General features: G+C 50.0%; 1 protein-coding gene across 1 annotated transcript; it reads right to left on the bottom strand.

Annotated features, from left to right (window-relative positions):
* Positions 1-915: 915 nt before the first annotated feature.
* DHX38 (DEAH (Asp-Glu-Ala-His) box polypeptide 38) lies at positions 916-15,141 on the bottom strand. Its single transcript, XM_006860199.1, has 26 exons — positions 14,806-15,141; positions 14,123-14,310; positions 12,727-12,831; positions 12,084-12,231; positions 11,855-11,973; positions 11,641-11,717; positions 11,172-11,327; positions 10,553-10,714; positions 10,328-10,435; positions 9,903-10,015; positions 8,355-8,492; positions 7,475-7,661; positions 7,167-7,352; positions 6,721-6,861; positions 6,327-6,437; positions 6,120-6,236; positions 5,833-5,940; positions 5,368-5,480; positions 4,368-4,576; positions 4,104-4,258; positions 3,715-3,870; positions 3,493-3,627; positions 3,261-3,386; positions 2,798-2,893; positions 1,651-1,772; positions 916-1,105 (listed from the first exon to the last, which is right to left on the bottom strand). The coding sequence occupies exons 1-26, from the start codon at positions 15,126-15,128 to the stop codon at positions 1,021-1,023; spliced, it is 3,684 nt and encodes a 1,227-aa protein (XP_006860261.1). The 5' UTR covers positions 15,129-15,141; the 3' UTR covers positions 916-1,020.
* Between the last annotated feature and the right edge of the window lie 1,721 nt (positions 15,142-16,862).

The raw sequence follows: 16,862 nt of genomic DNA, 5'->3' as shown, positions 1-16,862 counted from the left end.
CATGTCCGATAAAGGATGGCACAGGGAAAAGGAACAGTTTCTAAAATCACTCACAAAATGGACTTCTGTTTTGCCTTAAGCTGAGTTATAACCTGGAAATTCACACCCAGGAACAGTGGAGCCTGGTCTGGTCTCAAGAGGCCAATGACCCTCAATCCTCCAGGTGACTCAGTCCCAAATAGCATACCACCAGAAGCACAACTGCGGGCAATCACGAAGTAAGAACCATGCTAGCACAAAGGGGCACATACCCAAGGAGCCACCTCCACACACATAAACAGGCTGTGAAACAAGACTAGTGATTCCAGAGTAAGGACTCATCGTTCACATGAAAATCAGTACGCAATACTGGATGCTATGTTGTAGCCAATGCACAGTCCTCATCCCTGCACAGTATTGGGTCCTACTATTCGGAACCACCCCAGTATCTGCTCATCTCCTCCCACTGTCTGGCCCTGCTACCAGCACTGACGGACAAGTGGGCATGCTCAGGTCTCCTTCCCTGTCACCTGTGTGCTGCCCTCCCACCCATGCAGGGAGCATTGCCTGGAAGTGAGGATCTACCAAGGGAAGTCAGGTAGGGTCTGCCCCTCCTCTTCTGTGACTAGGGCAGTGAGGAAATGAGAAACAGAGCACAACAGCATTTTACAAACAATAGATTTATCTCCAAATTCTAAATAATATCCAAATTATAATTTCCTCTCGGTCTCTTCTGCTGCTTCCCACAAGGATTAAAAAAGCCATGCTCACATCCGTCACTCAGCCTCCCGAAGGCAGCTCATGTGGAGACACCGGGTCCGGCCACCTCTCACTCCAGCAGCATCTCGGCTGCTCTGCCAGACAGCAGCGCCCTTCCAAGTGTGGCACAAGGAATGCCTCCTTCCTCGGCAGGGACATCCCCCAAGGCCACAAGCAGATGTATACGGATGAAAGTATACAGATGGGGGGCTTAGTGTGGAGGCTGAGAACAGAGGGCTCAGGACAGTAGCTGGCTCCCATCCTCTCCCAGAGCAGCTCAGCTCACAGCCCAAAGCGGGCTGGGGTACGGCGAGGGGTCATGGGTTCCCCTTGCTCTTTCCGACCTGGAGTGTAGATCTTTGTAGACCTAGAGACACAGGAAAAGAGGTGAGGAGACCCTGGCTCCTCATTCCCACCAAAGGCACAGTCAGATGAATCACCTGAGCCAGGCTGATCCGGCCTGCTCCATTTCTGATGAGAAGCAGACGAGTAAGATCACGGGAGCCCCATCGTTCTGATCACCACTAAGGAATGTGATCAGAGATTTGTTAACTCCCTTCCTGTCCCCCAGCTTGGTCAGCTGGGAGGGGAACGTCCACTCACCTCTCCAGAACCAAAGAAAATTAAGCCCAAGGTTCCCCCAACCCCACCCCAACTGTGCTTTCCAAGTTCCTAGCTTGTCAGTAAAGCTGCGGCACGAGACCCCCCTGCACCCGAGCACACATGACAGAGGATGTGTGTCTGCCACACCCCCACCCCACAGGACCACCCATATGCTTTCAGCTCCCATCAGCCACTTAACCCCTCACGCAACTTCTCCTGCATCATGACCCTGCATCCGAGACTGGAAACACACACTCCACCAGGGGGAGCCTGTGAGGGTACTCTGGCAGCCCCCTAGGGGGAGCTCACCTGACGCTGCACAGGGGGCTGCGCTTTTCCTGTTCCTGTCGCCGGGCTCGTAGCTGCTCCTCGGCCAGTGCCATCTCCTCCTCCATGGCAGAAGCTTCCTCTTTGGCCCGACGGCGGTTCTCCTGAACAGAAGAAGAGTATACTGTCTGAGCCCACAGTGGGATAGAGGGGCTGGAATGCACCCATCTCCCTGCTGTAAACCAGGTACCCACTCAGGGAGGGGCCACATGACCCTTTGCCTCAACACCATGGCCACCTTTGCTTCTGAGGCCAAAGCCTGCTCTTTAGAGTGCCTGAGCACTCTGCTTGACTCAGTGCTCACAGCTGTCTATCACATTGACAACTATGCCCCAAACTACAGCTCCAGTGTGGGACCCGTAGAGGGAAGCAAAAACCCCAAATAGTAGGCCCAGGTGATGGTCACCAACGGAGACTGAGGCCTTAAGGAGAGAGGGCTGATAATGGACCACTGCCGAATCTTAGCATCATCACAGCAGCCTTACCTGCCTCCTGAGAGAGCCTACGAGAAGTGAACCTAAGCTGTTCCCCAAAATACTGGAATGTATCTAATTTAGCTTGTATTCTTTTTGTTGTGTGCTATCAAGTCAGTTCTGACTCATAGTGACCCTGCATATGGTTTCTCAGGAGCGGCTGGTGGGTTTGAACTGCCGACTTTGTGGTTAGTAATCCAGCACTGAGCCTACAGCCACATAGGGCTCCCAGATTATTTACTAGTTTATAGAAAAGATCCCGAATAGAGGCACACATTAAATGCCACCATGAGGATACAAATGGCCAAATGCAAACTGTGGAACAAGCACCAGCGCAAGTGACTTCATTTCTCCAATAAATCAATGTCATTTAAAAAGACGGGGAAGGAGACTGTTTCCAAATAAAAGACTTAAAACACATAAGAACCAAATGCAGTATTTGGACCCTAAGTCACGCATACCAATCCTAAAAAGTTACCTCTGAACTAAATGGGAAATCTGAGTAGTAAGGGCTGAAGACAGCGGTGGTATTACAGAGCCATCCTTGAGTACTGACTTCATGTCTCATATTCGCTCTAATTCATTCTGATAAAATGCACAGGAGATGTGGACGGGCTGGAGGAGAGAGAAGCGACATAAGCCTGCATGATCCTCACCTGCCGCGACTTTCCTGCCTGCTTCACGCTGTAGAACATAGGGCCCAGCTCTGCCAGCCACTCTCCATCCACAGCGGTCACACACTGCATGTACTCCTGCAGCCAGAAGGATGGCAGCAACAGTGGTCAGGGGCGTGCCCTCCCCAGGGGTTGCACAATTAACAGCTACTTCAGAAGGAATCGGAACCCCCAAGACAGGTCTCTCAATCCCTTCACCCATCCAAATTCCTCCCAGAGCCCAGAACACCGTCCTAGTAACAGCAAAAGAGATTCTCATCCTGGGCAGCAGGCAAGTTAACAACTCTGAAGGCACCCCCAAAGTCACCATGTCTTATAGGCTAACTATCTGGTGTCTTCAGTCCCGAAGTGTAAACCAACCTCTAACTCCCTTCAAGCCACACACGTGATCTCAAGCCTGGCCAGGTCAGAGCTCAGACCACACCAGCAGCCATGGCAGACTCACCTTGGTGGTCATGACCAGCTCGTGATACACGATGTAGTCTGGAGTGTAGCCCATTCCAAAGAGGGAGCTGGTAGGATGCAGGTGGCAGGGCATCCCTGTCCGGATGTTCACATATTCCCCAATTCCCTAGGGAAGAGACACAATGAGACACACGTCAGGGCATGATACCGTGGGCCACCACGCTGACACAGGCTGTGGGCACAGCCCAGTGCCCTGGGCTCCCAGTGCGCACCTTGAGCTTGGCAGCCTGGTGAAAATAGGCAGCACAGATGCACTTCCTGACGATGTCCCAGTCGGTGCCGCATGAGGCCAGGCTCATGCGCTGCTGCACCATGATATCCTTGAGTTGTGCTCGGACCTCCCGGACCTAGAGCAGGACGCAGGGCCAGCAGGGTGAGTGCCCCTTCCCCTCACTCCCCACCCCTCGGCCCACCCCAGCTCCTCTGGGCCACACCTTCCGCATGGCTTTGGCATGGATGAAATGATCATTACACCAGATGGTGGAGTAATTATTATTCTTCCACTGCAGGTAGACATTCAAGTAGGTCAAGTGGTCACTCTCAGGGACAGCAAACTTCTCCCGGATTTGGTCACTCTCCTCCTCCCGACCCTGGGAAGAAGAGAGAATCTCTACTCCAGGCCCGTATCCCAGAGAGTCTCATACAGTGACCTATAAACACCTAACTGCAAACACATCAACACATCACCCTTACACTTCAAGAGAAATAAACACAACTTATGATCAAATACACGTTCTAAAGCGGGAGGGCTCAGGCCCAATAGTGCCAGAAGATTTTTAAAATGCTCTGGCGAATCCCCACAACTCTCAGCCACCCGTCCCACCTTGGGTCTGTAGAAGATGGCGGGGACCGAGAGCATGGAGACAATGAGCAGGATCTCCGAGCTGCAGCCCATGTCACAGGACACAATGAGCATCTTGGACAGGGCCGGGTCCAGCGGGAACTCCACCATCAGCCGCCCAGTGGAGGTCAGGCCCCCTGTAGAGAGGAGCAAGGCCAGAGAATCAGCAGGAACGGGCTGGCCAAGAGAGCAAAACCCCACATCCTAGCGCCCTCCAGGCCACACCAGGCCCCAGGGCGGCGTCACCTGTGTTGTCCAGAGCCCCAAGGATCCACAACTGGTACATGGAGTTGAGCATGTTGTCCTCCGGAGGCGGGTCCATGAAATGGAACTGCAGCAGGTCCTGCACCCCCAAGGACTTGAGCAACAGCACCACGTTGGCCAGGTTGGTTCTCTGGATCTCGGGCACCGTGGTAGTCAACAGCTCGTTCTTGTAAGCACTCTGGGTGTAAAGCCTGCCCAGGGGAGAGGAGAGCCTGCTTCTGCTGCAACCAGCAGCATGCTGCCCCGGCTGACGAGGCCCGGCTGCCCACTGAGGCCCCCATGGTGGGAGACCATCACCAGTCACCGGTGATCCCCTGTACCCTCCCACCCCCATCTCCAACTCCCTCACTGTGTGTTCAGACGATTCAAACCAGGTCTGCCAATGCAGCACTCCAAAGAGAGCTTCCCACATGCTTATTTCATTTCTAGAACCAATGAACCTGATGCTAGAATTATGCCTGGGTTGGATTTCCTGCTTTCTATTCAGCATCCTCTGAATTTCTATTGTGTTATTTTTTTTTTAAATAAAAGCAGATAAAATCATCAACCATTTGAGAACAAAAGGGCAGCAATTAACCAAGGACAGAATACCAAAGGGTTAGGAGAGGAGGAAATGCAAGAGCAAACACAGAGAGGAAGTGGACTAAGTGATGTTACTTTGTGGAGACTGCAATCAATGGTCTGAACAAACTGTGTTCAAACTGTGGAATGGAAAATGGATCTGCTCTATAAACCTTTACTTAATTCTTAATAAAAAGTTAATACAATCAGAATTTAAAAAGAGACCGTAACTGAAGAAGGAAAGAGAAGGAGGGGGGAGGAGCAGCCTGCTCTGACCACTGTACTTCCGCGGCAGGAACTCGGCCCGGATCTGCCAAGGACCCAGGGTCCTTGGAGAAGACAGGTGCCATTGGCCCCCTGTCCACCCCACCCCCAGCAATCCCAGCGCTGCCCGGAGGACAGGCTAGCACAGGGTTCCTACCTGAAGCACTGACCTGGGCCCGTCCTGCCGGCTCGCCCTGACCTCTGGTTGGCATTGGCCTGGCTGATGGGGTAGATCTGCAGAGCATCCATGCCAATCCGGGGGTTGAAGACCTAAACGGGGGCAGGCAGCAAAGAACCATCTGAGGTCAGAGTGGGGAAAGCAGGGGAGGCAGCCCTGGCTTCTGCACAGGACACAGGAATTGCCTCAGCAAGGCAGGCCATAATGCCAGCTCCCTAAAGCCATAATGCCAGCTCCAGGATTACTGCTGGTACCTCTCCTATCCACCGCATCAAGTTACCTCAGGGTTAAATGGAAAAAACACTTAGCAAAATCAGTCAGTATGCATGAAGACCCCTGACCAGCCCCATTCTGGGTGCAGCCCTCACTCCAGAACCAGACATTCCTGCCCCTGAGTGGTTGTGGGTAAAGTGTCAGGGCCCTATATCCAGTGGTTTCTCTTACCTTTAATTTGCAATAACCAGAATCGATAACAAACATAATGCCGTCAACAGTCAGGGAGGTCTCGGCAATGTTAGTGGCGACGATACATTTCCGAACACCATCCGGAGCCTAAAGTAGAGCAGATGTACAGGAATGAGAAAAGACTTCAAGGGGCAGAGCCCACCTCACCTCCACCACCCTTCCTGCACCTTCCTGGGAAATTATTAAGTGCCCAAGCCTCTCCTATCTGCCTTTGGGGAGGCAGGCGACAAAGATGGGGACCCAGGACAAGGCTCATGTGGTCACACCTTCTGGAAGATTTTGGCCTGGAGGTCAGAAGGCAGCTGGGAGTAGATGGGCAGCACCGCCAGGGCAGGCGCATTCTCCAGCTCCTCCAGATGTTCCACAATCTGGTCAGAGGTCACCTAAGGGCAAGGAGCAGGGCTGTCAGCGACCAGAGTCCTGGACTCTCAGACACAGAACACGTCTTTATCAGTCACAACCAAAGCACACACCTCAATGTCCTCTTGGCCTGGCATGAAGATCAGGATGTCCCCAGGGGCCCCCGACAGGTGCACCTGTAAGGACTGCTTCACTGCAGCCTCTACGTAATCCTCCTGCGGGGTCTGAGACACACAGAAGCACCATCAAGGACTGAAGGCCGGCCACTGGTCTTCACTGGGCTTGACCATGAGGCCCTCTAAGAATTCCCAATGTCTCCCTGGGTCCTGTACTTCAGTATCCAAGAAACAGTGAGACAAAACCTCTCCAAAATTACAATCCTCTGTTCCCAAGCCCTGGGGTTCAGGATGATACCCACCAGCCAGCTCCATACCCACAAGCCTGCCCATGCCCTACAAGTGGCTTCTCAGCAGAGGTCGGGGCCAATTAACAAAAAGGCCTCAGTACCTTGCTGAAGAGGACATCAACAGGGAAGGTGCGACCGGGAATATGGAAGATAGGAACATTCCCAAAGAAGGCAGCGAACTTCTCTGCATCCATTGTGGCTGATGTGACGATGAGTTTTAGGTCTGAGCGTCGAGCCACCACCTACGAGCACAGGAATGTCAGAAGCGTCCCCCATATTGGGACCCTGGGCTTCTTCCTTCCAGTCTCATCAGCACCACTCCATGCAAAGTAGCCAAAGCTGAAGAGCCGGCCAATTCGGTTCTCAGCAATACTGGACAGGTGGACTGGACAGATGGAGCCAGAGTGGAAAGAGAGCCAGGAGCCCCACACGTGGGCTAGAACAGCTCAGCTACAAAACCAGGTCTAAACCCAACAATCCTGCCCTGGCCTGGCCGAAAGCCCCTCACGTTCTGCAGACCAGACCCAGCCCGCCTGGCTGTTCTCACCTCCCGGAGCAGGCCAAACAGTACGTCGGTGTTGAGGGAGCGTTCGTGGGCCTCATCCATGATGATGGCGCTGTAGTGATCCAGGTCGGCTTCCCGCAGAGACTCTCTGAGCAGGATCCCATCAGTCATGTATTTGATCAAAGTATTTTCGGAGGTGCAGTCTTCAAAGCGGATGGCGTAACCCACCTGTGGATAGAGGTGGCTCAAAACTAACCTCCCGCTTGTCACTGGCGCAGCCACACAAGGGACCATTGCAAATGGACAGAAGCTGTCAGGCAGTAAACAACACGGCCTTCACATCCACGTACCTCCTCGCCAAGGCTTCCCCCCATCTCTTCACTGACTCTCTTGGCCACTGACATGGCAGCCACTCGCCGGGGCTGGGTGCACCCAATCATCCCATAGTCCGTGTACCCGTCTTCATGCAAGTACTGGGTCAGCTGAGTGGTCTTACCACTCCCCGTCTCCCCAACCACAATCACGATGCTATTGTCTCTGCAAGGAAGAAAGGCAAAGGGCTAAGGACTCCAGTAAAGAGCCAAATCCAAGCTAACTACTCAAAGAGCATACTTGTAAGAGGACAGCAAATTGAAATACCAATGAAAACGTCAAGCGTATGGTAAAGTTTAAATAACAGGACTACAAGTGACACCACTGCATTCATGCAGTATTGCCAAGAACACCCAGATCAGAGACAAAATCATTACCTATCTCGATCAGGTACCATGTACAGAAGAACAGACAAACACCAGAGACATTCAATACAGGTATCTGGCTTCTCCAAAGTTCACTCTCTGACACGTCCCTTTTACAAAAGACCTACACTAGCACCTGTTTTTTGCTAACTGAAAGAAATCCAAAAAGGATTTTCACTTTTGTGAAAGAAGGCAAAGTGAAACTAGTGTTCAGCGTTTGTTCTGCAGCAGGACGCCCCAAGACGCAGCGCACGCCTCAAGCAGCAGACTAGCATCGCCTAGCTCCTTCCCCGGGAACCGCAGTCACCATAACTCTGCACTTAACTTTATGCGGAGCCCTGGTGGTGCTGTAAGTAAGCACCAAACTGCGATTTGCAAGGTCAGCAGTTCAAACCTACCAGCCTGCTCTGCAGAAGAAAAGATGAAGCTGTCTGCTCCTTAGGACAGGTGTCACAGAAGCGCTTGAACTTCCTGGGCCCGGGGGTGAAATTACCTGATAATCGTGAGCAGTTCCTGCTGCACCGCGAAGATAGGCAGGTACTGCCTCTGCTCCAGAATCGACTTCTTTTTGGCAAATTCACTGCTGGCTTCACTCTTTTTCTTCATGTGATCCGCAAACTTCTGCTCTGTCCTGGGGACACACAGCATGGCTTCCTACTATTCTTCCTGACTAGGCCCCCCATCTTCCACCCCCAGAAGAGAACTACTTCTCCAAGAAGCAATCAGTCTCTGGGACATGACAGCAGTCAGGGAGCTGCTATCCAAGGACCCATCCATCATTCACAGCACGCTGTACACCCCAAGGTGGACCAAAGATAAATATAGATTAGAGAAGGTAGAGATTATCAGCGGGCAAACCCTGACCTAAAGAGTTGGAGCAAGAGGAACAGAAACTACCAGGTTGTTCAGCACATCCTCCTGGACGATTCCTGCCCAACAATGAAAGGGTTTCAAGAGCCACACTGGCCTTCTGAGGACGTCATGGCTGCAAAACAGCCTGCTTAGCTCAGACACCTCCCTCTTCCTGGCAGTCTGTAAGGCTTCACTTCAAAGGATCGTAAGGATAATCCCACTTAATATTTACTTACAGCTCCTACTGAAAGCACTCGACTATCTGAGACATGTACACACCCCAAGGCAGACTGCACAGTGTAGATACCAGTGCAGTGCCCATGAGTCTATGCAGCCATTCGCTTTCCTCCATCCTGGCCACAGCAAGCTCAGTCAAATCTCCTATTTCTATTTCACCCAGTCCCCACCCCTCCACCTGTCACCTCACACAACATACCCAAGAGATTAAATCAACTAAAAACTGGCAAAGTTTGGTCACTATGACCAACTTCTCATTTGGCACATTTCTCACAAGGGTACAGAGAATTACTGACTCATAGCACAGTTCAGTAGGAGCTCAGAAGGATATTCACCAGGGACATTTGGGCCCAACCACCTGACCAATGCAGGAATCCCACCAAGCAGTTATCCAACATCTGCTTAAACACCTCCGAGAACAGCGAGGGAACTATGTGATGAGACAACCCTGTTTTTTAACCTCTGCTAAAAATAGTTTTTCGTACACTGAACTGAAATTTAAGATAGCCAAACCCAGCCTCCAACAGTGTGTGGGACAAAGTGGCTAAGAGCAGGCAAGGTATCAGACTGCCCAGGGGGATCCTGACTATGCCACTGACTAGTTGGCTGAACTCCAATGAGTGGATGAAGTTCTACAGGTCTCAGTCTCCTCGTGTGAACAGCACTTGCTTCATGAAGCTATTGTGAAAATGCAGTGATTGGCTACCTGAGAGGCATTTAATGTGGCCTGGCACAGGGGGTGTGCTCACACTAGACTATGGCAGCGGGAGGGATCACTTCTAGGACAACTGAGGATGGCAGAAGAGAGGGGTGGAAGAGTTTCTGCCTTAAACTCAGAGAGAGCCATCTCATTATCTTATTTACAAACTGTGAGTTCTAGAAGCTCCACTGCCACTGTCCCTGAGAGCCCCAGTCTTTGGGGAAAACCCACTACTGATCCAACGTGGTCTACCTATAATCCACTTTGCCATCTTCCGTCAGACCTTTATCCGGCTCTTCCTCTTTTTTGACGCCCATTATGTCTCCCAGTTTGGTCCCAGCCAACTCCCAGTGTTTATGTTGAGCCTAGAAATAAAAAGAAAAGCAAGCCTGTTCCACCTGTAACACTACTATGAGCAAAAGACAATCAGCACCATCTGCCCCAAGCTCTATTTAGCAGGTAACAAATGCCCGGAGGCCAGCCTCAAGCTCCACAAGCATCACGTCGGGTGCTTCTCTTCACTAGACCTGCTGGAGGAACCCAATGCCTCCTCCCTGCTCTGTGTGTGTCCTCCTCTAATAGCAATTCTACCTTTTAAAAAAGTCTAATAAGGTTTTTAAAAAGAAGACAGAAGAAAAGCATGTAGACATCCGAGGTCAGCGGGGTAAGAGACCAACCTTTTTGCGCTCTTTCTGCTCTCTGTGCTTGCGCACTGTCTGACTGCCTTTGCGAGCGATGATGGCCAAGTCAGAAGTGGCATCCTTGACTGGAATCACAGGTTCAGGCTACAAGAGGTGGGAAAAGAAGGAAAGCCCCCGCTCCCCCATTGATCATTACAATCAATAAGAGGGTCCACTTCACACCCTCCTCTCTGCTCATCACCAGCCACAGAGGAACCTCACCTGCTTGGTGAAGACGATGCGCCCGTCCAGAAAGGGGGGCACCAGGTTATGCACCATGAGATGCACCTTGGCTGCATTGTCTTCTTCAAAGTCTTCGTCCACCTCCAGCCGGTGGACCACACCACTGGTGAGCATTCGGTTGGTCTCCCAGCGCTCATTGTCCTGTGGGGACACTCAGAAAGTCATTTGGCACGTCCACTCATCAAGTCCTGACAGCTGGTCATGGTTGGTCACAGAGATGCTGCAGGCCTTTCAACCCTGCAGCTCCAGAGTAAAAAGTCACTGACCCCAAATTACCTACAGTAGTGTACTCCAAGAAGCTGCACCCTACTCAGTCTGAGCCTCCATCTGAGACACAGTTCCTGGTAACGGACCCTGACTCCAAAGCATACAGACCACAGAGCAGAGCCCATCAGGGAGTGTGTGGGTGACAGTACCTCTAGTGACACCCCATAAGGTAGTGCTGTGACACAGAGGACTCAGTGCTGGGGTCTGCAGGAGCTCCTGTAAGTCCGTGCTAGCCCCCGACTTTCCGATGTGTATCTGCACACGGTGGCATCACTTGAATGTGACCTCTGCCTGCCCATAGGCACCAACTCTCGATCTGAATGTAGCCCACCTCATTGATCTGTCTCCGCTGAGCCGAAATGCGTTTCTGCTTCTGTTTATGTAGATGCTGTTCCCGCCTCCTCACGTAGTCCTCGGAGGAGTAGGCCAGGGGATTGTGAAATTCATCATATCCCTCATCCATCATGTACCAATCACGGTCAGCTTGCTGCAGGGCGTGAGATAGAGTGGTCAGGTTTATGTGTAAGGCATGGCTGACAGGGGAGGAGACATGTGGAAGAAACTAGTAGTGCCACAGAGCAACCCTGGTATAGGGCAGGAGAGGCATGAGGCATCCACAGGAGAACTACGTCGGGGCAGCACTGCATCCCCTACCACCCAGCAGTAGGTGAGAAGGCCCCCACGGAGCTGCCAGGTCTCTGAGCCTCAATAGCTCAGCCAGCGTTAATGACACAGCGGGGTCACTCACAACTCCCACCTCCCACCTCTCATCCAGCCCCTCAAAGACATCACGCATTTACCCTCTGGTCATCCTCCCACTGCTGCCGCTCCTCCTCTGTGTCAAATGAGATTCCCTCCTCACCATCCTCACGCCTTCCTGAAGGAGAACACGTAGCAGGTCAGTCCATACGAGCCCAGCTTAGCCCCAATGGTCAAGAGCAGATCTGCAAAGTCTTGACTCAGCCTCACCAGGATCAGAAGCGCTGCTTCCTATCTCCCCCCACTGTGAGTTACCTCGGCCCCTGGACAGACGCGGGGTGGACCCCAGGTGCCTTCTGTCATCTGCCCACTCGTTGAATTTGTAGGATGGGGTTGGCAGAGGTGTGTCATCTGAGTACTTACTCCTCACAGACCTGGGAAGCAGCAGGACCAGGGTCACTAAGCTGAGTGTTTCCCCAGCGGCCAGCTTCCTCGGCAGCACTGCGCCCACCCAGAAAACTGAAAGCTCCATGCAGGACATCACCTATCTCGATCTCGAGAGGAAGGCCGATGGCTCCTCTCAGAGTCCCGATAGGAAGGCGATGGGGAGGGCGATTCCCACTGCGAGCGCCTCGAGCTGCCGTAGCCACCGTCCTCTTCCTCCCAGGTAGACCTTGAAGGAGTGGCAGCATCTGGGGCCACAGGAAGGAGTTCAGTTCACCAAGACAAGGAGCTCAAGCAACCAGACAAAAAGCAATTCCCCAAATTCATTTACTACTTACAAACCTAGCACCTCTTTCTAATGGACAGCGTGATTTTGATGGTTTTTAACAACTTCTGACTTGAACAGACCAGTTTTCGTTTGGCTTAAAACAATGCTTTAAAGAAATGTTCAACTTGTAGCTGCAAATATGCGGGGGCTTCAATCCTCTGGCAACCCAAATCTCCACTCTTTAACTGCCATTTGGAAAATTACCCACTCAGTAAATAGGTCCACCTTTCTGAAGAAAGTATATTCATCTCGAGAGGGCTCAGGGCTATGCCCACCTGACGTCGAACCAAGTATTCCAAGAAGCTCATGATACAATCACTGCCCAAAACAAACCCACTGCGGATGGAGTCGCTCACTCTTGTCTTTTATACACTTGAACCTCTACAACCCACCACCAGGAAACAGAAAATTCTACCTTTGGGTCGATGGCGGGGGCTCTCGGGTTCATTTCTTCTGCAGCTGCGCTCAGAACCTCCGTCTCGCTCAGATCTGCTACTGTGTCGACTTCTGTCCCTCTCATCTGTGGACATACACATGCTAAGCTTAAAAACCCTGTGTGCTGTCCTAACTTACAGCGTCCTTCACCCTGGAGAAATGACAGGGCCGCCACCCTTCACTCAGATTCAATCTGCACTGCTCTCAGGCCTGTCATCCAGGGTTCCTGAAACTCACCTCCACACAGGGTTTGAAGAGAGGAAAAAAAGTTACTGGCTAGAAAGTTCCAAACTCACAGACACAGTTACTTTGCTGCAAAAAGTAAAAAAAAAATCAGCTACAAGTTTACAGTTCATATTCTTTAATAGTTTACTTTTATTGTTGTTGAGTGCTGTTAAGTCAGTTCTGACTCAGAGCGACCCTGTACAGGGTTTCCAAGGAGCAGCTAGTGGGTTTGAATTGTTGACTTTATGGTTCGCAGTCCAGTGCTGATCCTACAGCACCACACATTGAGGTTTAATAGCTACAAAAACTATAAAAAAGAATTATGAGCAAAGTCAGCAATGTGTCCTGCTTTGCCCCAGAACACTGTCCTTTTTCAATCACTAATAATACTATAAACTCTGGGTTTCTTATACAGCTTGACCATAATCATCTCTATCAGAAATTTTTATAAGAAGAACTATACACTCAAGCAAACCAGCTATATTGCAAGTAACCGCTCCTTTTCTCAAATTGCCCACTATTCCCAATTTGGAGAGCGTTAAAACCAAGTGGGCTAAAAGAATCGACCCACTGCCAGAAGACACTAACTACCTGTAACCTTACAGAGCAGAGACCTGGCCCAGAGGCCTGCCGAGGCGGAAAAGCACAACATGGAGCAGCTGGTAGGTTCAAAGTGCCAGCCTTTCAGTAATCAGCTGGACATTTGAAAGACCAGTTGCCATCCAGGTCAATTCCAACACAAGGTGACCACACATGTTTCAGAGTAGAACTATACTCCGTGTAATGTTCTTGGCTGTGATCTTTTGGACGTAGATTGCCAGGCCTTTCTTTCATGGTGCCTCTGATTAGATTCAAAGCACCAGACTTTTAGTCAGTAGCCAACCAGTTATCCATTTGTGCCACAGAAAGACTTCTATTTTGCAAATGTTGTTGTCACTATTACTAATTGCCTTCAAGTCAGTTCCGACTCATAGCGACCCAGTGTAGGGTTTCCGAGGATTGGCTGGGGAGTTTGAACTGCCAAACTTGTGGTCCAGCGCTTCTCCTATAGCATTAATTAATGGACATTAAGAAAACTGCAATAGGAAAAGGTCAATGTTTATTTGGATGTTTGATTAGGCGATGAGAACAGTGATGGACAGCCAGCTTACCTCTCTCTCTTTTGCGGTCGTAGTCCCGTTCCCGTGATTTCTCTTTCTTCCGATCCTTTTCTTCTTTGGATGAGGCATAGACACCATGCTCCCGCCGCTCCCGCTCTCTCTGCCGACTTCGCTCCCAAAACTCTTCACTCACACCACCAGGATGGGATGGTGTCTCTACTCGGGCAGGTCGATAGTGTCTGAAAGGCGAGGGTAATTGATAAAGGCCCCCACCATAGGAGAAACAGCTAAACCCAAAAGTTCCCGGATGCATTGAACAAATGATCAATCCTTTTCTACTTCATCCCCCTGTTACCCAAGCTTACCTATGATAATAACTCACAGCATTTCAAACCTGGTGGTGGTAGTGGTTGTGTGCCGTGGAGTCAGTTACGGCTCATAGTGACCCTGTACAGGGTTTCCAAGGCTGTAAATCTTTACAGGAGCAGAAAGCCTCATCTTTCTCCCACATAACAGCTGGTATTTTCAAACTACCCACTCATAATCACTACACTACCAGAGCTCCTTATTTCAAACATACATACATCATTTATTCCCTACTCACCTAAAAAATTCTACCCAATTCCTACCTACTCTAAACATTACAAAATCATAACAGAATTTTAAAGCTCTAAATAGCCAACAGCAAAAAACCCAAGACATTATTTCCAGCCAGCATTTTGAATTCCTTTTACCTGTCTTTCCGGTTACTTCGGCCAGCCTGGTCACTGTCCTCCTCCTCTGCATCCCTCTGATCATCCTTGCCCTCTTCCCAGTCCTTGTAGGAAGAGATTCTGGACTTCTTCTTGTCCTCCCCATCATCTTTCTCCTCTCGTTCCCTCCGCTTGAGGGTGGCCAACAAGTCCAGTCCCAGCAATGAAGGGCGGGGAGCAGGGGCCTTGAAGACATGTTGTTCACTCGCTGCACTTTTGGTCTTGCAGATAAGACCTCCCACCTGAGAGTCCAGATCCGTGCCTTCTAATCGATGGATTGAAGCATCCTCGCTGGTATCCTCCATCACAGGCTCTGGGGTGTCTCTGGAAGAAGGGCAAGCCATTTGGTAACAGACACAAGCAGGGAGAAGGCCAGGCTCTGAAAGAGCCCAGAATTTCTACAGTCACAGTACATTTAGGAGGCTGATTCTCCCCTTCTCTGACACAAGACTAGGATACCTTTAGCTATTTCTTGCCAAGAAAGTTCAGTGAAGTCACTGACAATCCCAAAAGACCATGGCTATTGACTGAACTGTTCCCTCAAAAAATATGTGTCAGTGTGTGAACTTGGCTGGGTCATGATTCTCACTGGTAGTTACGTAATGGTAGTGATGTAATCCTCCACCATGACAAGCTCAGCCAGTCAGCTGTAAAAGGATTAAGGTAGGTCACATTCCAGATCCCATGTAAAGGGAATTTCCCTGGGTGTGGTCTGCATCACCTTTTACCTTACAAAAGATAAAAGAGTGAAACAAGCCGAACAGAGACCTCAGTCCCAAGAAAGAGCTAGGAGCAGAGCTCATCCTTTGATGAGTTCTGGAGTCTAACACTGGGAGCCTCCTAGACTGATGATAAAGACCTTCCTCAGAGCCACCACAAAGAGAAAGCCTTCCCCTGGAACTAGCGCCCTGGATCTGGACTTCTAGCTTTCTAAACTGTGAGAGAATATATTTCTGTTTGTTGAAGTTCTTCACTTGAGGTATTTCCATTATAAAAGTACTAGAGAACTAACACACACACACCCAGTAAACATCCCTAGATTTGAAGTCAGAAAAGCTCAGTTTGAATCCAGTCTCTTGACACTTTCTCTTTGTATGACTGCAAGCAAATAACTTACTTTCGCTAGCCATAGTTCCCACATGTGTAAAACTAACCATTAAATTTGCCTTGCCTAAAATAGGAAGTTATTAAGAGAATCAGACAAGAAGTGTAGGTGAAAGCTCTGTAACCTGTTGCCAAGTCAATTCCAACTCACAGTGACCCTGCAGGACAGAAGACAACTTCCCCATAGGGTTCCCACAGTGGTAGTTAGCTTTACAGCTCTGCTCTGTCCTATCTTTCTCCTATTAAGCTGCCCTTGCAGTAGCCGTCAAGCATTTAACCACTGCCCCATCAGGGCTCCTTTGTAACCATAAAGGAAACAAATGTAATAGTTCCATTATTATATTTAGCATGCTCCTATAATATGCTGATTGGGTCTCCCACCATTTTGATCTTTCTCATGAGTATACTCTGTATTCTGCAATTCCATCCCTCCGTTTAGACTGCATCACAACTGAGTAGAGCTCTGGGGTCACAAGGCCGCCGCCATACATGTTCCCCACACTCTTAGTAAGTTTTTTCAGAACAGTGTGTTTTGTAGAAAAGAATTCCATCAATAATCTGTAAAAATCTGTTTAATAACTCCCAAGTTCACCAAAAATATTGATGAGAAACTCTATATTAGAGAATGGTGTTTCTGAAGAATATATTTTATTTTAATGACTATAAGATTTCCTGGTTCTCAACTCATAACAAATTAAAATTACTCTTAACTTCTTGTTACACAGCTTTGCAAACATACCTCTTCTGAGTGCTTGCATAATTCCTCCTATTCCAACTAGTCCATGAAGCATAGCAACTGTGGAGGGGCACAGTGCCACCAGACTCCTAAATATTTTGTTAAGCTCTAATGAACCTACACCCTTGGAAACCCTGTACAGGGTCGCTATGGGTCGGAACCGACTCGACGGCACTTAACAACAACAACAATGAACCTA

Source organism: Chrysochloris asiatica, unplaced genomic scaffold (assembly GCF_000296735.1).
Source record: "Chrysochloris asiatica unplaced genomic scaffold, ChrAsi1.0 scaffold00037, whole genome shotgun sequence".
Lineage (NCBI taxonomy): Eukaryota > Metazoa > Chordata > Mammalia > Afrosoricida > Chrysochloridae > Chrysochloris > Chrysochloris asiatica.
The sequence above is the reverse complement of the archived record's forward strand: the minus strand, read 5'-3'. Positions and strand labels throughout refer to the sequence as shown.

Bases quoted from the DNA above. Each gene is read 5' to 3' on its own strand.
- DHX38 (XM_006860199.1), bottom strand. From the start codon at position 15,128: ATGGAGGATACCAGCGAGGATGCTTCAATCCATCGATTAGAAGGCACG. The intron at 14,311-14,805 runs GTAAAAGGAATT...CTCGCCTTTCAG, and splicing joins CGAAGTAACCGGAAAGACAG to ACACTATCGACCTGCCCGAG. The intron at 12,832-14,122 runs GTAAGCTGGCTG...GTATGTCCACAG, and splicing joins CGACCGCAAAAGAGAGAGAG to ATGAGAGGGACAGAAGTCGA.